Source organism: Poeciliopsis prolifica, unplaced genomic scaffold (assembly GCF_027474105.1).
Source record: "Poeciliopsis prolifica strain line A6 unplaced genomic scaffold, Auburn_PproV2 SCAFFOLD030, whole genome shotgun sequence".
Taxonomy (NCBI): domain Eukaryota; kingdom Metazoa; phylum Chordata; class Actinopteri; order Cyprinodontiformes; family Poeciliidae; genus Poeciliopsis; species Poeciliopsis prolifica.
In genome coordinates, this window is record NW_026562405.1 from 6,612,772 (window position 1) to 6,636,276 (window position 23,505).

Genomic DNA, 23,505 nt, shown 5'->3' on the forward strand with positions numbered 1-23,505 from the left:
TAAGCAGGTAACTTCATTAAACCCACATTTCTGTTTTTTAAAATAGTTTCTTTATTGTTTTGATGAGTTATTTCCATTTTAAATTATGTAGAAAACTATCATAATTAAAATAAAGGTATCTGTGTGTAATTAATGTATGTAAAGTGTTTCACTCAGTGATTCAGTTCCTCAAATATGTTAACTTTACAATAAGAATCAAATTAACTCAATGGGTTGACTCAGCCTCAGAGGAAAACACAAATCTTTCCAGAAAAACATTTGATAAAATATATGTTGATTTTACATAATCAATGTCTAAATTTTGTTTTGGTTCAGTAAATGTCAATAAAATCTATTTACCTCAGAACAACAAAGTTCCAGTTTGGTCTTGATAGAGAAACTGTTTTGTTTTTAGGTAACTAATGTGATTTATGAAAGTGAAAACAGAGACCATCAGAAGAGAAAAGAAAGAAAAGGAAAGAAGGATGCAGACAGGAAAACGAAATAAACTCTAGTGGTGAGAGAGTGAAAGAGTAGAAAGGAGGAAGGAAATGTCGTCACCCTGAGTTTCTCTGAAGCAGTGGAGAGAAAAAGCCCGTCAGCTGCTTCAGCTTTCCCTGGAACAGACAGAAAACCCTTTAGTGGCGGCTTCATAACTCAGAGAAATTCAACCAGTGTTCTTATCATTCATACAGTCATTTTGTTTAGAGGAAAATGAAAGTGGTCCGTAACACCCTGAGTTAGATAAGATAACTGTGGGGTTGGTTGTTTTAAAGGTTTGTATTGTTATTAACTGTCATAAAAACAGAAGAATACAGAGAAAGAAAGCAGCTCCACTTTAAAAAAAAAAAAAACAGATGTTTTCATGCTAGAGGACAGAAGCTGCTTCCTGTGTTACCAAAACCAGATGTCTGAGTGGCTCTACAGCTTTACATGTTCTCAAACAACAGATTCTGGACTAGATACTTTATTATTATGGCAATTTCCAAATAGGTAAAAATATAATTACTGTGTTATTTCACATACATAATTACAACATTGTACCATAAACAGTGGAAGCCACTTTTAAAACATTATCAGTCTGGTTTTCAAGTAAATAAAGTAGTTTCTTCATGCACATGGCAACAGTTTGTTTTACACGATTCGTTATAAACACAAACCAGTAAATAGAAATCTGTATACAGGTATTTAAGGCAACTTTTGGTGAATGTTTAATTTTGAATTTAAATCTAGTTTTAACTCTCATAATTTCAGCAGCCAAAGAGGTTTTTATAAATTTTTTTACCAGAAGCGGCAGTAAACCAACACGTCTTCGGTCCTGATTTACAGGAACCATTGGGTCTGAACATTTGTTTCAGGCAGTGTTTTGCCCATCTGAGGAGCAGAAAAACTAAATGCTGCTTCACCTCTTTTGCTGGAAACACTGGGTTCTGGGCTGGGATCAAATAATTAAACCCTCTTCAATATGGCGGCTGCGTTGACGTGACTGCTATAAAAACAAGCAGAATCCAGGCTGCCTTCCCCCACCAACATGGCGGAGTATTTTTTTTTGTTGTTTGTTGCTGAGGGGCGGAGCCAACCTGTTGGATTACGGAAAATTCTGTGACGTCACGGATTTTGATTGGTTCCGTCACTCCATGTGAAGCATAGAGGAGGGCGAGCCGGCGGCTGAGCCCCAGTAGAGATCCAGCGGTCAGCGGAGACTCACGCAAAACAAACGGCTAAAGCGACGAACACCGGAGCAGACGGAACCTTTCTGGACTACATTTGGACCCAGGAGCAGTGAAGACTAGCCAGTCCGAACCGGAGCCGGTAGTTAAATATCCGCGCCGCAGTTTTATCTCCAGTTTGTGATCCACACGCAGTGAGAGGACAGCCATGATTTTCCCCCTGTGCCTCGTGCTGATGCTGTCCGCCTCCGTCCTCTCAGAGTCGGTGAGTCCATCAGGCCGAACCCAGCCGAACCCAGCCCACTGCTTTCTGGGCTTGGTTTCACGGGTCCAGCTGTGACTTTGGTTGATTTTTATGCGTTTTGCGGTGAAGCTGCGGGTTTTCACACTCGGACTCCCGCAGCCTGCTCCCATTATCCCAGATGGGGCCGGGAAGGGGGGCGGGGGGCTCCAGAACCAGAACCAGAACCAGACTGCGCAGAGGGAACCCAGATAACGTTTCATCTGGGATCCAGCCTGGTGTTCGGTCACAGAGGCAAATGAGTGTAAATGTGGAGGAGAAAAAGGTTTTCCCTCCTCCAAACATTTGGGAAGAGTTAAACTGGGACTTCCTGTGTTCCCACATCCAGAAGGTTGACTTAATCCCGAAAGAATTTCTGTGCTGCGGGTTTGGAGGAACCAGACTCCTTCCCTGGACTTGTTGGTGTCGGTTTGGGCTTTTCCATGATGTTTGCTGATCCAGCAGCTCTCAGTCCAGAACCTCATTTTTCAATCCCGTTAAAAAAAAAACCAAATCAACAATTATCTAAACTTTTCTTTCAACTTTGGCTGCAGTTTAAAACTCCAGACAGAAATGACACAGTGTTCTGCTGTCTGTCATAAACAGCATTTTGTTAATATTTCCTCAGCTCAGATTGTAAAGATTAACAGTCTGTTGGTCGGATTCGGGCTCAGACCAGCTGATCCCGCTCCTACTCATGTTCAAACATGAATGATCCTTTTTAGTATGAATGTTGAGCAGAAACAAATGTCCTCAGCAAGAGAAGACGTTTGTAAGGAGATTCAAATGTCCAAGATGAAAGGGATGCTGGGTGACGATCATCCATCTGTCATGCTGTGGGCTTGCTCTATGGACAAATCAACACAGAAATTGCTTAATCCAGATTGGGTCAGAGGCACCGTGACGGGATCAGTCTGACCCTATCTAATCGACCCAGTGAATCACCCTGGTGTCGACGTTGGGCTCATGGCAGTGGAAATCCTGGGTGTTTTGGATGGGAGTGGATTTCTTTGATTGGTCGACTGTTGAGGCAGGTACCAGTTTCTCCAGCAACGTGTTGCCACTTCTATAATGGTCCTGGTTCTCCTGGTTCTGGTTGGGTCTTAGTAGAACCGCCGTCTCTTGGTTCTGACCACCATCGGAGGTTTTAGTTATATTCTTGTTCCTCGGTTTAGTCATGTGACCTTGTTGTCTATGAGCAGGAACAGCTGATTGGTCATGTGATCGGTTGGTTTCTGCTAATTTTTTCTGGACTGAGTAAATAAAACTGTGACTTTGTGTGTGTGTGTGTGTGTGTGTGTGTGTGTGTGTGTGTGTGTGTGTGTGTGTGTGTGTGTGTTTTCCCTGAGTGATAATTCTGGGTGGAGGTGGAGGAGTGGTGCTGCGGGCCACCCACAGTCCTCTCCTCCTCCCAGCTCCTGAACCAGTGGAGGGAAATGGCAGTAATGGCGGGTTTAGCGGCAGACCTGCCTGATGGGTTTTCACCCTCCTCCAGTCTTCAATCATCGAAAAGCCGGCAGGAATTTCTAAGATGATCCGATCTCCTCGTTTTTACAGTCTGTGATATTCTTCACCTCCTCCTCTTTTTTTTCTCCTTCATGCTGGAATGTGACCTCTGCTGATCTTGACCGGCCCTCTGGGGATTTTACACACTTGGAGGGATCTCAATAGGGCCTCGGGGTCTTTTCACAGGGGACGCTCCTTTCTCGCCGGGCCTGGTGTGGAAACACCTACAGCTTTCCCACCAAAACATTCCCCCTCATCCCGTTTCTCCGGCTCTGTAAGCGAAGCTTCAGGCTCTCGCCTCCTCGGCCCGTCGCTCCGTCTTTCTTCCCTGTTTTCCCGGCTCTTTGAAAAGCCTTCCCTCCGCCTCCCTCTCACTCGCCGCCTTTTCATCTCCTGCTGAGGTCATCGTTGGTATGTGGCTTCGGCGTTCCTCGCTAATCGATAACAATGTTCCCTCACCTGACAAAAGAACGTGCTCTGAATGCAAGCAGAGCCATGGGAATGATCGGAATGTGTTTGAGGATTAAGTTGGATTTCTAATCCACTGGAAACCAAACAGGAAGTTTTTGGAATCGAAGGATCCAACCTTGGTTTGTTTCGGTTTAGTGTGGAGAGACGGAGCCAAGCGCATCCGGCTGTTCCAGCTTTCCGGCCTTGTCAGCCTGAATGTTTTCTGCTCCTGTTGGGATACAAGTTGGAACGGGTCCTTCCTGAGCAGGATGGGGGTGGGAGACGGGAAAGCACCGGAGGATCTGAGAAAAATTATCCTGCCTTTAAATAAAGAAGTTATTGTCTCACGTGAGAGTGAAGGAGAGCGAACTTCCTGTGGCTCGTTGAGGCGTGACTCTCCGGTTTGATCTCAAATTGGTTTTAATTGGCTCTATTAATGCAGATTAAAGGCTGTTAATCAGTGGAGTTAATCCAGCAACCCTCGGCTTGTTGGCTCCTTTCTGGTGGATCTTGTAGGAATGTGGCTGGTTTGGCATTTAGCCTCTCGGATCATTTGCAAGAGAATGAAGCAGGATTTTTAAAGGAAGTTTTTTCTTTTTTGTCTCCTTTGCATGACGGGGCGCTGTGAAAGCCGCCGCGTTGAAAGGATGAAGGGAAGGAGGGGAGCATGATAAATAGTATGACTAGGATGTAATAATGGTTCCTGCTTTGCTGTCCGCTGGTCTATAAAATCCCTTTGGGCCCAGGAATGTTGGCACGGAGAGAGGAGCTTTTTGTCCTTCCTGGCTGTGCTGGCGGGCCGCCGAACCCGACCTCCCTCCACCCCGTCCAACCGCTGCATACTCTGGCAGCGCCGACGGGAACTGTACGGGCGCATTTAGCTTTAAACCCTCGTATCACTTTCATCCCTCTTCTTTCTTTGAAAGAACTGTAATTAAACTACTTCCATGAATCCTGCAGGAACTCTGGACAGAACCAGGAACTCTGGACAGAACCAGGAACTCTGGAGACTGGAGACATTTTCTGTAGTGGTTGGACTGGATTAAAGTTTTGAATCAAGTTAATTGTAGGGTTATTATCGCAATTTAATCAAACTATGTATCAACAAAAAACATTATTGAATAACTGGCCATATGAGCACAAACACAAAGACATTTCTTGTTTTTATTCATCTTAATCCACCGTCAAATACTTTTTTTTCAGAAATCCTTTAGAAACGTGAACGGTTTGCGCTGACGTTAGCTTTGGGACGTCTGTGCTGCTGAAACATGTTCAGCACTGAGATGCTGCTTTAGCCCTGAACAGCTTCGCTGATTAGCTAACTGCTGTTAGCACAGCAACAGAAGTTGATCCTGGCTGAAGCTTCAACCTGAGCGCTGTTACCGGAAACTCGTAAAGACATTAATGCAGTTCGGTTTCGTCTCTGAAGGGATAAATGTGAGAACGTTTGGGTAAGATTCACGTCCCGATTCCAGTGTCCTTTCCAAAGACCTGTTTCCAGTCTGATTAGGAAAACCTTTGTTTGCTTCATCGGTTAAATCAAATATTTTCAAATAAATGTTACATTCAAAGAAAAAAATTAACTTATAAAAATGTAATGATTCCTCAAATTAACACGTTTGGAGACGGCCTTTAAAACTTCTGAAATATCAACGTTTTCCTTTTTCTACCTTTTAGCCAAAAGGCTTAATGTGGGGATGGAAACTCACATTTTTCTGCCATGTTTAGATTAAATTTCTGAACAGCTGATATGGGAACCTTCATCACTGGGAGATGTTAATATATTTTATTTATACCTTGAAGTCTCTAAAGGTTAAATGATCTGCAACTCCATTCTGCTTCTTTTGTCCCGGGACACTGAATGGACTCGGTTGGCATCTACCAGCAGACCCGACCAGTAATCTCCTTCCTCCTACTGGTCAGTTGATCGTCCAGAACCTCTGAGGTTTTGCTTCCTGACGTGGCTGAAATCGGACCTCCTGCTGTGCAGGAACGTCATGTTTCACCTGTGGTTTATGTTTTTTTGTTTGCCTGCTGCTCCGTTTATTTGCCTGGCTGTGGTTCTGCTCGACGTTTTATTGTTTACCGGCGTGTTTGGCTGTGGAAGCAAACGAACTCAGGTTCTGCTGGTTTTTGCAGCTGTTGCGTAACGTCCTCACACACATCAGATCGGCTGCAGGTCCTCGCCGCGTTTCTGTGACCAGCCGAGTGTCGGCGTGTAATTTTCCAGAAAGTTCTGAGTCGGTGGGGATTCTGACCGTGTCCCTGCCGGACGCTGCAGGCTGACTGACGTTGGATCCCGGAGTGTCGGTTTGCTTTGGCTCCTCCAGAGCCGAGACAGGAATGTGGCGGCTGACTGAGCAGCCGAGACCTGGACTGGCGAGCCGGCCCACATCCAGGCACATTCCTTAGTCAGAACATGCACACACACACACACAGCTACAGTCACACACACACACACACACACAGCTACAGTCACACACACACACACACACACAGCTACAATCACACACACACACACACACACACACACACACACACACACACACAGCTACAGTCACACACACACACAGTCAGCATAAAGCAGCGGTGGACCAGCCGTGCCTCCAGGTTTGATATTTTCTGTTTTTGTTTCAGGGTCAGATCAGAATATAAACAATCCACTGCAGATTCCTTCTGATCAGAACCAGAACCGACTGCTTTGGTCCAGCCATGCGTTCATGTTCTGATTCTAATATTTTCCCTCAGCAGCAGAAATCAGAACCCATCTTCTCTGACGTAATGCCTCCAACTGGCCGAACGGCGTCCGACTGGAAGTCAAAGCTCTGACTGTGTCCATCATCATGTCTTCTTGTCTCCTGGGACTTTTGTTTGATACTGAATGAATCTGATGTTTCCTGATGCTGCAGACCTTTAACACTGCAGATCAGTAGATCCCTCAGGAGGATCCCTATCAGAACCCCATTAGATCCATTTAGCCCAGAACCTCCGCTGCCCAGCGAGGCTGACGCCATGAAACAGGAAGTCTGGGAGAAAACTGAAGCTTCTGCTTCTTCTCAGAAATGACAGACTTACTTCTGGACCAAACGACCGGAAAGTCCAACTGATTAGAACCAGCTAAAGGTACCAGAAGTTGTAGGAAAAGCGGACACGATGTTCTGGTCCGGACTGAAACCGCATGACCCGGCCGACGGGGGTCATGCGCCTCGGGGTTGGAAACGGCGGCGGAGATGTGAATGGAGCAGATGCTCCTGTCCGGGTCGGCAGACGGAGGATTGTTTTCAGTTGGACCCGGCTGGCTCACTCATTGACATGCTGGAGGCATGTCCACATCTTTGTTCCCCGTCACGGACTGGATCCGGTTCTGGAACCTGGGTGGCCCAGGAAGCTGTGATTAGTCTTGAGCTGCTGAATTCATGTTTGAAAAGTTTAGACATAATAAACCTGGAGATGAAGTTTCTGTCCAGGAACATGTAGAAATGTCCCATAACATTTACAATAATGGGACTGAAATGCAGCCAAACTTGGTCTTTGATCTGATTGGTGATCGGCAGCATCCCGGACACATCCCGGACTCATCCCGGCCACATCCCGGCCACATCCCGGACACATCCCGGACTCATCCCGGCCACATCCCGGACACATCCCGGCCACATCCCGGACACATCCCGGACACATCCCGGCCACATCCCGGCCACATCCCGGACACATCCCGGCCACATCCCGGACACATCCCGGACACATCCCGGCCACATCCCGGCCACATCCCGGCCACATCCCGGCCACATCCCGGCCACATCCCGGCCACATCCCGGCCACATCCCGGACACATCCCGGCCACATCCCGGACACATCCCGGACACATCCCGGAAGGATGCAGCCGTTTCTTCCTTTGATTGTTTTCTGCTCCTTCCTCCGCCAGGTCTGTAGTTTGAATCCGCGTAATGAACTCGAGTCACATGACCGCCGAGACCAAACAAGCTCTGCAATTAAGAAGCTTTAGTTGAACAAAGAGCGGTTCTGTTCGGCAGGAACGGTCCGGATGGTGGGAGTTTATCCGGGTCGGGATGATGATGATGATGATGATGATGATGGTCTGGGTTGCAGGTCCGTTCAGAGTGAGAAATAACAGATTTTAACTCTGGATCGTCTCTTAGTTCCCCCTTCCTGTTTGTCGGGTCCATCTGGATGCCAGGTTCTGGTTTGGCTCGGCTCCACGCCCGCCTGCGGGTCACATGCTGCTCATTACAGTCGGAACCGAAGGCGGACGGCGCTGATGTTTCTGTCAGTAAACATCGTCTCTCTGCGGCACATGGTGTCGTTTATTCCCGCGTCTCCATGATGTTTGGACCGCAGCCGGCCCGGCTTTGTGTTCTGCAGCGCCGACACATTTGGTTCCAATCTGCCTGCTGATTGGTTGTGGTGGCGTTTCCAGGGCAACAGCCCTCTTTGGTTAGCCGTCCGCACAGCTTCAGTTTTCATCTCCTGAGCTGAGTGTTGGGCCGGGCCAGGCCGGGCCGCCCGGGCCGGGCCGGGCCGCGCCGGGCCGGGCCGCGCCGCGCCTCGCCGGGCCGCGCCGGGCCGGGCCGCGCTGGGCCGCGCCGGGCCGCGCCGGGCCGGGCCGCGCCGGGAGGAGCCCGCTATTTATAGCGCTGTCCATTGAGCTGCTGATCTTATCGTTTGCAGGCTTTGTTGTGGATTCTGTTGGGTTTCTGCGGATCGACCCGGCGCTGCCGAGCCGGGCCTCACTGGGCTTATTTCTGTCACGGACTCAGCCCGGTTCTGGTCTCCTCTTGCGTAACGGATCCCATCTTCCCGCCCGACTGGGTCCGACTGGGATGACTCGAGTTTCATAACGGCAGGGGGTTAAAGGTCAGGGGCCGCTTGGTTGAGGAGCTGCTATGGTAAACATTAACATGGTGACGATTCCAACCAGTTGGACCAGTTAACTCTAACTGGGCCAGAACCCAGTGTTGCTCAACCTCATGAGTTTCAGTCCAAAATGAGTTCAGCTTCCTGAATGATTGTCAGGTTGATCTGAGGTTCGTTTCCAACCAGATGAAACATTAAAAGTCTCCAGTTTGAACCAGTTACTGATTAACTCACATCCACACAACTTTCCATTTGGCTCTAAATGCATTTTTAAAAAGCAGCAGCTCCATTGTTTGCAGATCGGTTTTGTCAAACATTTAAATGTTTTCATTAACCAATGAATCGGACTGGAGGTCAAAGGTACCTGAATGAAAACGCAAAGTCAGCAAACAACTGCTGCTGACGTCTTCATGCCCTTCAGAATAAGAGCATGCATATAAAACTGTTCTCATCATTATGCAACTGAAAGTTAGTTATTCTTAATTTGTGGTAAAAACTGAAATTGCTAAAAATTATTATTTGTTATTGAGTTGAAATGATTTGTTAGTCTCTGTCGGTGACGTTTGTTGTGAATCGTTGCTTTATCAATGAACCGATTAGAAATGTTGCTGGAGCCAAATCCAGAAGGAATCTGGAATGACTCCAAGCTCCTCCAGTAGCCGGAACAAGCAAGCCTTTGTTCTTCACTTGGTTCTGCTGGTTTTAGTTCTGGTTGCAGTCGGAACAAATATTTACTCACAAACCCAAAATGTTTCCAGTTAAATGCGGCTGAAATATGTCTGCCGTTTAAAGAGAAACAGTTTTCAGGGCCTTTAAACCTGCAGGAAACCGCAGAGTGAAGAGAAGCAGGCCTGAGAGGTGGCCACAGAAACGTGTGACTCATTCCTGGTTTCATCGGCGCGGCTCCCAGGATCAGGACTCCTGCACCGTGACCCGGCAGGCATGTTGCAGCCCGTCCCGGGACGAGGAAACGCAGAACCGCCTGCAGGGACGGAAACGGAGCCGACGGCTGCTCCGGTGTGAATCGACGCGTCGCTGCAGAACTCACATGGAAGCCATTACCAGAACCGTGACGTCAGCGCCGCTGGCCCGGCCCGTGAGGATGTGGCGTCTGTGGTCGACTTTTATTCCCAGAAATTCCTGTTTCTATATATAAAAGCTGGAAGTTTTATTCCTGTTTCAGTTAAATCTGCTCTTGGGTTCAGTTCCCTTAACTGGTTGAAACCGACTCTAAACCACAGCAGTCGGGAATTATCCGTCCAGTGGACCGGTTCGGTTCTGCTGATACCAGCGCCAGTCGGTTTGAAGTCAGAACCAGGAAGAAGTGAAAGCAGGAGTCGTCTTGTCCCAGAAGGAATCCTGATGAAGTTTGGCTGAAACTTTTCACTGCATGTTTTCCCGTTTTCCTTTTCTGCTTCCTTCCTCTGGGAGCCGAACGTTTCCTGCTCTGAGCCATTAGACACACACACACACACAGAGACACACACACACAGAGACACACACACACACACACACACACACACAGAGACACACACACACAGAGACACACACACACAGACACACACACACACACACAGAGACACACACACACACACACACAGACATACACACACAGACACACACACACACAGAGACACAGAGAGACACACACACACACAGAGACACACACACACAGAGACACACACACACAGACACACACACACACACAGAGACACACACACACAGAGACACAGAGAGACACACACACACACAGACACACACACACACACAGAGACACACACACACACACACCACACACACACCACACAGAGACACACACACACACAGAGACACACACACACACACACAGAGACACACAGACACACACACACACAGAGACACACACTGCTTCATCCTTAAAGCTGATTAACTGTGTGTGTGTGTGTGTGTGTGTGTGTGTGTGTGTGTGTGTGTGTGTGTGTGTGTGTGTCTGCTCTCAGTGGGATTAAAGTGCCGTCGGGTCGGGTCTGGTCGGGTTCTCGGTGATGATTCCTGGATCTGAATGTTTAAAGATTCCCAGGAATTCTGGCTCTGTGGTTCTGGACATGAGATCCTTCCTGACCCGTCCGTCGTGTCCCAGCAGGTCCGGGAGACGGAGACATGGATGCCCATGAGCACCACGCAGACGGCTGCCATGTCGACGGACGGCGGCAGCATGGAGGCGTCGGGAGACTCTTCGAACGGCTCCGACTTTGGTTTCTCGGACGATGAAGACGATTATTACGATGAAGAGTACGACGTGTCCGGATCCGGAGAAGGAGGTCGGTTCTGGTTCTTAAAAACAAAACGTTCTTTAAGTTCTGCTTGGATCTAAAATATATTTTTTCTGTTCTCTTTAGCAACCGAATCCAGACCTTCAGAGAAGGTGAGAACGGTTCTGAATGTTGGTTCTGAATGCTGGTTCTGAATGCTGGTTCTGTGAGGTTCTGGAACGAGTTCTGACCCGGTTGTTTTTCCCTGCAGCCCGACTTCGATAACCGGATCCCTGACCTGCTGAACCCGGTGACACCAAAAGACGTCGACATCGTTAAGGACAGAAACGAGATTCCTGAGCTGGGCAGCGAACCCGACGCCAAGGAGGAGAACCCGTCCAACGTCCTGATGTCCCAGGCCAAAGGGGACGGCGTCTTCGACAAGCCGGAGGTCCTGGCAGGTCTGTACCGGCGCCGCCGACCCGCTGGCACTCAGCTCAGACTCACCCAGTTCTACTGTGAAGATGTTGAGCCACTTGGTTTCCCAGTGAAGTTCTCCAGATTAATTCCAGATTAATTCCAGATTAATTCCAGATTAATTCCTTTTTTCTGCTGTTTCTCAAATCAAAACATTTTTTATAGATTTATACGCATCAGTCCTGATTTCTCGCCTCACACTGTTTTACTCACCAATCATTTTATTTAAAACGCAAAATGCAGCAAAAATATTGTAGAACATTTAGATAATTTCAAATTAAATTGGTTGAGTCCAAACTTTTTCCCTGTTTTTTAGTTTTTGTCAACAAAAACCCAAATCTGAATCATTTAAGATCTGAATCATGTTGCAAATGAAAGGAATTCAGTGTTTTAAGTCTCGTTTTGTTTTATTGGCCAGATTTTTGCCGTTCTTGCCTCAAACGGCCCACGGACCTCGCTTTGCTGATGTGCAGCCGACTGAAGGCCGTTTGATGAAATGTGTGTGTTTGTCTGTCTGCTGCAGCTGTGATCGCGAGCTGCGCCGTCTGCCTCATGTTCGCCGTGCTCCTCATCCTCCTCCTCATCTACCGCATGAAGAAGAAGGACGAAGGCACGACCTGGGCAAGAAGCCCATCTACAAGAAGGCCCCCACCACAGAGATCTACGCGTAGGCCCCGCCCCCAGCCCCGCCCCCTTCCTCCCTGACCTCACATACACACAAACACACACCTCAGCCGTAAAACCCGACCGGCCGCAGTGCCTCATCTTCATCACCTCGTGTTTCTTCAGCTGCGTGGCGTCGGTTGAATCTCCACGCCGACCGATTGACTGACTCCGCCTCCTCATGTGTACGAATCTCACTGACCAATCAGAGGCTGAGTTTCCTGGCAGGTCGGAGCGTTTCCTGCGGTACACCGTGTTTCCGGATCAAGTTGAGAGGAAAAAAACAACAGAATGAACTTTTCCAGCTAAACGCTAACATGTTATTTATTCACTCGTCTTCCTCAGTTTCTGTCTCTTTTATTATTTTTCTTTTTTTGATGGAAAAGTTTTTCAGAGTGCTTTTATTTTGAAAAGGCCTGTAGCCGTTAGCTTTGCAGTCAGAGATCACAATCATGTTAATATTTAAATGTATCTGCTGGAGTCAGGACAAACACACGCCTGCTTCTGTTCTGCTCTCATCTGTAAAAGATTTTTATTAAAACCAGATTCTGGCTCCTCGGTCCGTTTCCCTTCCTGCCCGGCGCCAACGGCCCGGGTCATGGCGGGAAAACACGGAGCGCCTCCGCTGCTGGGAAGGAGTGAAAATCCTCAGGATGTTCAGGAACATCACCGCCGTGCCTCCAGTTTGGGACTAAATTCATTTTCATTCACACATCCGGCGGGTTGAAGGTGAAAATCCTCCGTTTTCTCCACATCCTGGAGGTTCTGGAAACCTTCCGTCTGGTTTTGGTTCGGTCAGGGTTTTCCTCGATAAGCTGCAGCGACCGGTTCTCCGGTCGGCCTGAGGCTCCGCGAGCCAATCAGAAATGTTCATTTCTTTATGAAGCTGGTGTTTCTCTGGCCGGACCCGACCGGACCGGACCGGACCCGACCAGACCTGACGGGACCCGACCCGACCGGACCCGACCGGTCCCGAACGGACCCGACCAGACCTGACGGGACCCGACCAGACCTGATGGGACCGGACCGGTCCCGCCTGTAAATAGTCCTTCTGTTGGTACTTTGGCCGCTTCCTGGCAGCAGAAATATCTACCAAATATTTAAATGCCAAATAGTTTGTGTTTCCCGGTAACGCTCATGTGATCGACTGTAAAGTTTTTTTATACTAACGCTCCTCATCCTCCTCGTTTGTTTTCCTGCTTTAGATCAAATTCCCTTTTTGTATTAATTTAACTGTCAAATAATTTTATTGCCTTCCTTCAGGTTTGGGTGTCTGGCCCTTTAAGCTGTTGTACATGTGATTCTCAAAGTTTTATACACACTAGTTTGATTTTCAGAGACCTAGTTTTGAAACAATTTATTTTGTAAGAATTTCTTTGATCTTTTAGGCATTTTTTTGCTTTCATATTTATGTTTTTTGCTGTTTTTACGTGTAGAAGGAGAAATCATCTCGATATTCAGGGGATGTTGTGCGATGAGCCGCGTTGACGGCAGCAGACCTGGGCTTGACCTTTTTCATTTTTCTGTTTTTTGTTACTGAAACAAACCGCCGTGGGCGAGTCCAGGAGGTTCTGTGAGCCGGACCTGAACGCCTGGTGGCGCAGCCGGTGGCGGAGCTCTGAGATTAGCAGGTGGAAAAATAAAAATGTCCGACGTTCCCAGGTCTGGGCGTAGAGAGAAAGTTCTGCTGCTTTATGTCAAACACCAGTGGAGCGAAGAAGCCAATGAATCATTGGTTTCTACATGCAGGTTCTGATTTATTATTGGAAATAAAGCTATTTTTATGCACATTAACAGATTAAACCGTCTCTGTCTTCTGTCTGGCGCCGATTCATCAGGACCTCCAGATTTCTAGACTAAATATGATGCAGAAAGACGAAGCTAAACTAAAAGCAAAAGTTCAGCCTTGAACTTTTTCTGGGAATTATTTACATTTCTGCTGATTAAAGATCAAGTTTTTGCTTCTTTAGAGAACGATGGATTATTCCCAAGAAGGAAAATCCCCATAATCCTGTTGATATTCCCAGCAGATTCGTTTCAACACGTTTGAAAAAAATCAGTTCATAAATTTATTCCACATGAACTCAACACGATTGATTCATTGTTAAAATGAAACTCGAGAGAATGACACCAAAAGTAAAATATTCTTTCAGGTCTTAATTCACTTTCTCTGCATTTCCACAGAAAAAAATAATATTTTTTGGTGTAAAGTTTTATTTCTCTAGATGAAAACCCAAAACCTTAAATAAAGTTTATTTCATTTAAGTATTGCATGTCTTATAGCAGATGTTTATCATAAAATGTTTTTTCCAAACGTTGTGATATTAGCAGCTTTAATGTTTTTGATGCATCAAGTTCAGTTCATTATTAAACTCGACAGAACGGCTCTACAAGTACCAAAAGTATTGATTTTAAAGGTTTTTATTTAAAGCCTGGAATTTAAACACATTTCCTGTAGATCTTTATGTGAAGATATGAAGTTTTTTCCAAATGTCACATTAGTGATTTTAAACCAGCTGAGATCGCAGAGGCCTGAACGAGACAAATGTGACATTATATTGACTGTAAAAGGAAAGAATCAATTGTGCTGCAATGGCCTAGTCAAAGTCCTTTTCCGGAATTGTGCAGAAATCTAAATGAAGAAGCAGGATTGGAAAATCTTCCTGTAGGATCTGAAGCTGAAAAAGCAGAAACTTTTCTGTTCTCCATGTTGGATCTTCAACGCAGCTGAACGGAGCCGGTTCTGTATGTACTCAGGTGGACGGGATGAAAGTCTGATCTCCTCCTCACCTGAACAAACAGCGTTTCCCTCTCGGTCTCAGGTGTGTGTGTGTGTGTGTGTGTGTGTGTGTGTGTGTGTGTGTGTGTGTGTGTGTGGGTGGGTGGGTGGGTGGTGGGTGGGTGGGTGTGTGTGTGTGTGTGTGTGTGTGTGTGTGTGTGTGTGTGTGTGAGTGTGTAATAATGATGCAGCAGTGTGTTTGAGCTGGACCGCTCCCAGGAACGGTGCATTCATCCAGGTTTCGCCTGCGGTGCCGTTTTCCCGGCAGCCAGCAGGCAGCAACATGTTCTGGTTCTGCATGAATGTCAACAACAACAAGCCTGAGTCACAGATGATGGTTTGTTCAGCTTCCAGTGAAACCTCCAGGACCAGACGGGATATTCTCCATGTTCTGACTGGTTTCACTTCTCGCTCCCTGTTTGGGTTTTGGTTTCATCAGCTGCTGCTGCTGCTGCAGCAGCTGCAGCGCATCGTGATGTTTGCTGCAGTTTGTCTTGGTTGGTTGTTTAACTACCAGAGGTAATAAATTCTGAGCATCTTGTCGTTGAAACAGAAAAACTTTCTCTGGAGCAAAGACATGTCGAATCGAGAAAGTTTTCCCTAAAAACTAATTTTATATCTTGTTTGAATAAGAAACAGTATTTTTTATATATATATAGTTTAGACAAACGTTTTCATTTTAACAAGTTTTATATCATGAAACATGAAAGTTTCATGATATAAAACAAAATTTGAAAGCAAAATTTTCCATTAAAATAAGTAATAAAACCTGCAAAAACGCAAAAATTAATTTCTCAGTTTAACAAGAAACTTTCTCCTTTTCATGAGTTTTGCATAAAATCTAATTAAAACTAGAAAGTTTCTCATTACAACAAAAGTTCCTGTTAAAATTAGATAAAACTTGTTAAAATGTAAAGATTTATATCTTTGTTTAGTGAGAAACTTTCTGGTTGTTAATTTGCACCACCTTCTTGAGCTGTTTGTGCTGTGTGAAGAAATGCACCAAAAACAACCAATCAGAGATAGAGGGAGGGTCTTAGTGCTGCCCATCAACCACGTTCCTGATTGACAGCATTAAATGTGCTAATTGTGTTGCTAAATGTGCTAATGGCAGAGAAACAACTTACTGTTACAGGAAAACCATTTATCCGCTGACATCGTTGGCCATGCGAGTTAGCATTAGCATTAATAACAGGCTATGCTAGTTGTAGCATAGCAGAAAGTAAAGGCTAAAGCTCGATTTTCCTTCTCATCCCAAACTGTCAGGATATAGTGACAGTTTCAGAAAATATGTAAAAAAAAAAATTTTTATAAAAAAATAAATATTGCAGCTTTAATAATGATATTTCACTGTTTTTGTCATTTCCTGCCTCAAGCAGCGCTCCCTGTGGTCAGTAGAGGTATTGCAGGTTTAAAGACTGTTAACATTTGAATACTGAACTATCCGAGTTAAAAAGTTGGTTAAATAAACAAACATTTAGAGGAACAGAACAATAAAACTAGATGAAAATCGTTCGTGACTAAGCAGCGACTGCGTTGGGCTCTGATGACCCGGAGCGACGGCTCCACATCTCCTCCCTGTGAGTCTGACAGCCAGCAGCAGACAAAGAGGCACAGGTGAGACCCGCAGCGTCTCGTGGGACAATGGAGGGAATGTGAAACCCGGAGCCACGTCAAAGGAAAGCTGGGAGAGTCAAAGAGCGGCTTCACACAAAGCCGCCAGCACCGAGGTCAACATGCCGTCCTGCGGCTCTCGCTCCACCTGCCGGTCCACTGGACCCACCAGCCAGGAAAACAACTACAGCAGCACTTATAACAATGAAATTCATCTTAAAACCTTTGACCAAGCTGGAAATATTTCATTGAGGTTGACGGCTTTGGTCACACGATGACCTGGAGGTCAAGCAGAGACAGTAGTCAATGCGAAGCACTGCGTATTTAAAGGCGCAGCACGTCCAAACATGAATATATGTGAAAACTAATAAACTCTCACAGATGTCAGCAAATATAAATGAGGTCATTAATTTTGTTTCACCAGGATAAATCCCCGTTCAGATGAAAAAACCTTTTTTCAAAAGGCCAAAAGGCAGCAACAAATACAGCACAAAAAATACACTAAGAAAAATATGGAGCTACAAAAATGAGGTGCATGTCGTAGGACCTTTAGATTTAAAAGACATAAATGAGATTTGTTCTTGTTTTTCTGTTTTGTTTAGTGATTCTGCTCCAACATTAATAAAACGGTTCAATTTTCCCCGTTAAAATCCGACATAAAGCAATAAAAGGCGACATGGAGGCAGATCCAGTTCTGCTCTGGAAGAGGAACCGTTTCATTCTCCTGACCAAATGTTTTGATGCCAGTTTGTTTGTTAATGTTTTTATTCATGTTAATCTCGTATTAACATTATACTTGTCCATTTCGTATTATTATTATTTCTGTGTTATTTCTGTGAACATGATGGTTCTGGAGCGCCTGGTTAGCAGTGAAGCTAACTTTGGTATTTTAGCTCATTTTAGCTAACATCTGCTCTCTGAATGGAAGAATTTAAGGCCAACATGCTAGTGATGCTAACCCTCATCCTAATGCTATCTGTTAGCTCTCATGCTAACATTAGCCTTGAAGGTGAAGTGAGCATCAGGTTTGATATGTTAGCTATGTTTAGCACACTGAGTCACTGTGAGTCAACATGCTAGCCCACATCTTACTGACTTTGTTTTAGCTAACCTTAGCTAGCCACATCGCTACATTGTTCATTTTCAGCCTCGGTACCTCTGATTTGGGTCGGATCAGAACCATGGGATCCAACCCACATGCACTTTTGACTGGACTCTTGAATTCTCTGGTTTTGAATGATTCTTGTCAGTTGCAGATATTTTTATTTTAGTTTTCTGTTTATGTATCTTTTGGACCACCTGAATTTCCCCAATAATGGTCAATAAATGATCGTCAGGACAAACTGAGCCGGTTTGCAGCTGTTTCTGTGCTTCGCTGCTGATGTTCTGCTGATGACCTGAACTTTATCTTCTCTGCTCAGTCTGGTCACTGTTATTTCCTGGAGGCGTTATGGAGCAGCGACCTTTCGTAGCGGGCAGATTAATGATTAAAGCACCATCAGTATTTCTCTATGATTGTTTCGCCATCATTTGCATGTAAACAAAAGGTTCCTCTTTCCTGCTTCTCTCGTTTGAATGCTGGGAGGCAGAAAGAGGAAGCAGAATCTGAAGCAGTTCTGTTGTTCTGCTCTTACTATCAGATGTCAACCTGATCAAATCGCCGGGGTTGAGTCAGTATCTGTGTTCGCTCTGGGAAACGTTAATAACTATTTATAGTTTTCCATGAATAACTCTCCTCATCCCTGTAGAGGTGAAAGAGTCGGGTTAATCCAGCAAACCAAATGTTGCTGCTGAACCTGTTGCGAACGCCTGGCGTCTTATCTTTGATCGGTCGCGTCATTTTGAGGTTAAGATGCTTCAGCAGGAACTGCTTTATGGAGCAAAGGTCACCTGAAGCACAAAGAAAATTAAATTCCTGCCCCGGAGATAAAAACCAGGAGAAGCAGAGATTACATTCACATGTTCGGATTCTGATGTATCAAAGTTTACAATGGGCGACAAAAAGTTTTGAAAAAATGTTTACTTCCACCTGGCAGTAATGACGAATATTAATTTTGATTGGTGAGAATTGCATAAATTATTGCGATATATTTCACAGTTAAATTGAATGATACATTTTTGGTGATGGAGGAATAATTCAGTTATATGATAAACACTCATGTAGTATTTCTGTGCAGTTGCAAACAGAATATTGGTCATTTTTGCCATATTTGAACTGTAATGCACTATAATGTTGAAACAGTAAAACTCATTCAAAAACTTGCAAATGAGTTTGATGAACAGGCGTAAAGTAATCTATAAAAGTAAATTGGTTTTATGTTATTATTTCATGTCACTAATTTATGTAATATCTATTTTGAAACAAATTCTGGATGTAACATTGAAATAAATGTCATCAATACATTTTTAACAGCAATAGATAGAAATGTAATTGTTAATGTTTATCTTTTTCATATTTCACAGAATTTGTTTAAATTTAACTGCACGTTATTTTCATTTTTAATTTGTTTTTATATATTATTCCTACCTTTGTGTGAATCAGTGTCACTTTGCTGCTGCTGCACAGAAACGTCTCTAATGATAAACGATATTTTCTGTCCTTCATTCTGCAGGACTTTTCCAGTTTTTACCCAAAGTAAAAACTGTGGAGGTTCTTCATCCTGTGAGGACGAACCTCAGAGTCACTGAGATGTTACAACGTTTTGAAGCTGAACATGCAGAAATCATCTGATGTTCACTAAAAACATGAGAAATCTTGACTCGGTCTTGTCTGAAGAGGCTGCAGCGAGGATCGGTCCCAGAGGGACGCTTCTGCACCCAAACGTTTTATTGGACTTCAAGTGTTTCCGCTCTGCTCTGAAACCAGAGAAACTCCTTCAGAGAGGAGATCTCATAAAACCAGAGGAAGCTGAGGGTCTTAAATCTGTCCACACCACTGCAAAGGTCAGAGGTCAGTGGATGAGGGAATGCAGGAAATGAGGCTGCAGGTGAGTTCCGGCGCATGGCGGAGTCCCGGTACGTCGCAGTGAGTCTCTTTCCTTCTCTCTGCCGTTTCCCTCTCTGTGCCTCTTCTCCGCTCAGCCATAGGCCGTCTTTTGTCTTCATGCAAAAACTCACATTCCTCATGGCCTCTGCCCACAGACACACAAACACACACACACTCAGGCATTCCTCTGCCCGGCAACAAAGAGCTCTTTGTGCCGCACGCCCGCCTGTGTTTTCATTTCATTTTTTATTGCTTTTGAACTCGCAGGGAGAATTTAATCATCTCTGCTCTGGTTCCTGACTCTGCTTCTGAAAAGGATTTTTTTTGTGTGTGTTGTTTGATGGCTGGTAGTCCAGGAGGAACGCCCTCCTCACCCCCACACCCCCCCACACACACACATACACACACACACCCCCCCCACACACACACACACACACATGATCCAGAGACAAAAGCTCTAGGAGTCTTACAGACACTTGACTTAAGCTCCGGTTTTGTTGTGTCTCTTATCGTCTCTTCAAGGATTCAGGCAGTGAAAAGAAGTCAGAGGAAGGCAGGAAGTGACATCATATCAACAAATCATCATGACATCATGACCTCATTCAGAAACGCTTCTGTCCCGTAAAGAAAACACTTCCATCAACCTGTGAGCTCACGTCTTCATCCACTCAGACTCCAGTTTGGACTCATCAACCAGGAAGACGATCCCTGACCCCAAATCCTGACCTCCAGGCTGGACTGAGGTCAGTCGCCCACATGCAGAATTTTAATTGCAAATTTCTGATAATTATTGAGTTTGGCAGTAATAGATATCTCTACATTCAGAGGAGTTTTACTTCTCCTTGTCAAACAGAAAAGTTGTGGTAAGTTAATTATTTTGTTCCTGGTTATGTATGAACATGTTTGTTTTAGAACCAGTTTGAAATAAATAAATAAAAATAGTTTTTATGTTCACTTGAGGTGGTTTTTAGCTGTTTGGTAAACAGATCTGCTCTGTGCCTTACCAGAGGCACCAGATGGCTCTGTTTATGTTCATCATAACTTCTTTTATTACGTTTATTTATTATGTGACATGTGGCTGTTCAACAGCTTCACTTTTACTCAGTTCTACTGAAACACTGAATTTCTGTGCTGTTATTTTTGTGCCACCCATTCAGTGAAACCATGAGAGCGAATGGAAGGACACAACTATTTATGAGTATTATATTTCACATAAACACTCGTTCCGCTCTGACTCCCTTTCTCCTCAGCTATGAAACACCAAGAAGACCAAAAATGTGCAAAAGCATTTTGTTAATGTGCAAACATGTGTGTTCATGATTTAAAGTGTTTGTCAATGAACCAGATCAGATTGTTTTTATTCATCAGATGAAAAGAATTTAATCACAACCAACAATTCAAAATACTTCAGAAAGAGGCAGAAACACCAGAGAATATAATCGATTTGGATTTTCTGGTCTAAGAATATGTATTAAAGCGTATTAATGTGCTTTAGAGAGCATTTTTACATTTTCTAAGCTTCTATGTAAAATGATCTCCTCCACCCCACAGATGCTGCACCTCCCAATAAAACGCCCGCATTTACATCCCAGAGCTCCAATCAGCACCTCCATATTTCTGTTTTACACCAGAGTGGAACAAAGAGCGGCGCTTTGGATGACGGGACACCTCTAAAGCGTTTGAAATTTCAGCGTCCACTCACACACAAAAAGCTCCTTTAGACAAAAAGCTGCGCCAGGACACCTGGACAGTGCAGAAGAGACTTGCAGCACACAGAGACCTGCAGCACACAGAGACCTGCAGCACACAGAGACCTGTAGCAGACAGAGACCTGCAGCACACAAAGACCTGCAGCAGACAGAGACCTGCAGGACACAGAGACCTGCAGCACACAGAGACCTGCAGCAGACAGAGACCTGCAGCACACAGAGACCTGCAGCAGACAGAGACCTGCAGCACACAGAGACCTGCAGCACACAGAGACCTGCAGCAGACAGAGACCTGCAGCAGACAGAGACCTGCAGCACACAGAGACCTGCAGCACACAGAGACCTGCAGCACACAGAGACCTGCAGCACACAGAGACCTGCAGCAGACAGAGACCTGCAGCACACAGAGACCTGCAGCACACATAGCCCTGCAGCATACAGAGACCTGCAGCATACAGAGACCTGCAGCACACAGAGACCTGCAGCAGACAGAGACCTGCAGCAGACAGAGACCTGCAGCACACATAGACCTGCAGCACACAGAGACCTGCAGCACACAGAGACCTGCAGCACACATAAACCTGCAGCACACAGAGACCTGCAGCACACAGAGACCTGCAGCACACATAGACCTGTAGCAGACAGAGACCTGCAGCACACAGAGACCTGCAGCACACATAGACCTGCAGCACACAGAGACCTGCAGCACACAGAGACCTGCAGCACACATAGACCTGCAGCACACAGAGACCTGCAGCATACAGAGACCTGCAGCACACAGAGACCTGCAGCACACAGAGACCTGCAGCACACATAGACCTGCAGCACACATAGACCTGCAGCACACAGAGACCTGCAGCATACAGAGACCTGCAGCACACAGAGACCTGCAGCACACATAGACCTGCAGCACACAGAGACCTGCAGCATACAGAGACCTGCAGCACACAGAGACCTGCAGCACACAGAGACCTGCAGCACACATAGACCTGCAGCACACATAGACCTGCAGCACACAGAGACCTGCAGCATACAGAGACCTGCAGCACACAGAGACCTGCAGCACACATAGACCTGCAGCACACAGAGACCTGCAGCATACAGAGACCTGCAGCACACAGAGACCTGCAGCACACAGAGACCTGCAGCACACAGAGACCTGCAGCACACAGAGACCTGCAGCACACAGAGACCTGCAGGAGGGCTCCGCCTGCGGCTACGTCCCAATGGCCGCCTCCATGCTGCTCAGGCTTTGAACTTTGCCGGCAGTAACTGGATCTGGAGTCGATAAAACCCCGAGGGGAAGCAGTTTGTGTCAAACCTTCAACCAAAGATGTTACATGAATTTGACTCCATGCTTGTTTCTGGATGTGACGAACTCTGACCTGAACCTTCAGACTCACATAAAAACAGTTACAAAGTCGGCCTTCTATCACCTGAAGAACATTTCCAGGATGAAAGGACTAATGTCCCAGCCAGATCTTTATGACTGCATTTCCTTTAAATAAGGACTTAAACCCTGAATTTGATTCATAATAATTGGATCATTGACCAACATACTTGATGTGACTTGATGATTTTAACTTTCTGTATCAGTGGCTGTATGATGATCGTCTGTATTTTTAGGTTGTTATGATGTAAAGCTGCTTTGTTGTACAACTTTTCCAGCCACTCAAGTGCAAATCAACCTGATCGATTGGTTCTGTGTTTCTGGAGTCAATCCTCTGTCTCTGACTTTGGAACCGACTCCAGCGGATCGGTTCGGAAGATGGTCATCTCAGGAAGGTGGTACCCTGGTATCCCCAGCTGAGTGATGGTCGGACGGCTTGTTGAGATGGTGACACAGCGGGTCTCTCTCGTCTAGCTTTACAGCGTTGGAAAGGATGACGGGACGTCTGGCTGCAACCCGCCACCTGTTGCACCTAAGTGACTCACCGCCTGCTCTCCTGCTCAAACCCGATGATTCAACTCTAGATGGACACTGAAAAAATAAACTTTCCTGCCCTCAGCCCCTCCCCAGGGAGAAGCATCAACTTTCAGCGAAATCCTGACCCAACCCTCCAATCCTTCTTCCTGGCAGAAACATTCAGGCTCCTGCAGGACAGAAGAAGAAACGTCTCTGCCTCTAGAAACAGGTAAAGGGTTCTACTGGAGTTCTGGTTGGTGTTCATCGGGTTTTGTTTGGCTTATTTTGCTGCTCTTGATTATTCTGTCAGCTTTCAGAAATCCCAGCTTCTCAGCAATGTGGGAAACACTTTGAACCAGTTTAAAGTGCTTAACGTTGTAAAA

At 45.7% G+C, this 23,505-nt stretch overlaps 1 protein-coding gene across 1 annotated transcript; it reads left to right on the forward strand.

The window, feature by feature from the left end:
• The first annotated feature begins 1,693 nt into the window (after positions 1-1,693).
• sdc4 (syndecan 4) lies at positions 1,694-12,913 on the forward strand. The gene is given in 6 exon segments (XM_055050366.1): positions 1,694-1,914; positions 10,877-11,057; positions 11,136-11,161; positions 11,260-11,449; positions 11,989-12,075; positions 12,078-12,913. Coding segments are annotated over 6 exon segments (600 nt in total). The 5' UTR covers positions 1,694-1,857; the 3' UTR covers positions 12,137-12,913.
• The last annotated feature ends 10,592 nt before the right edge of the window (positions 12,914-23,505 follow it).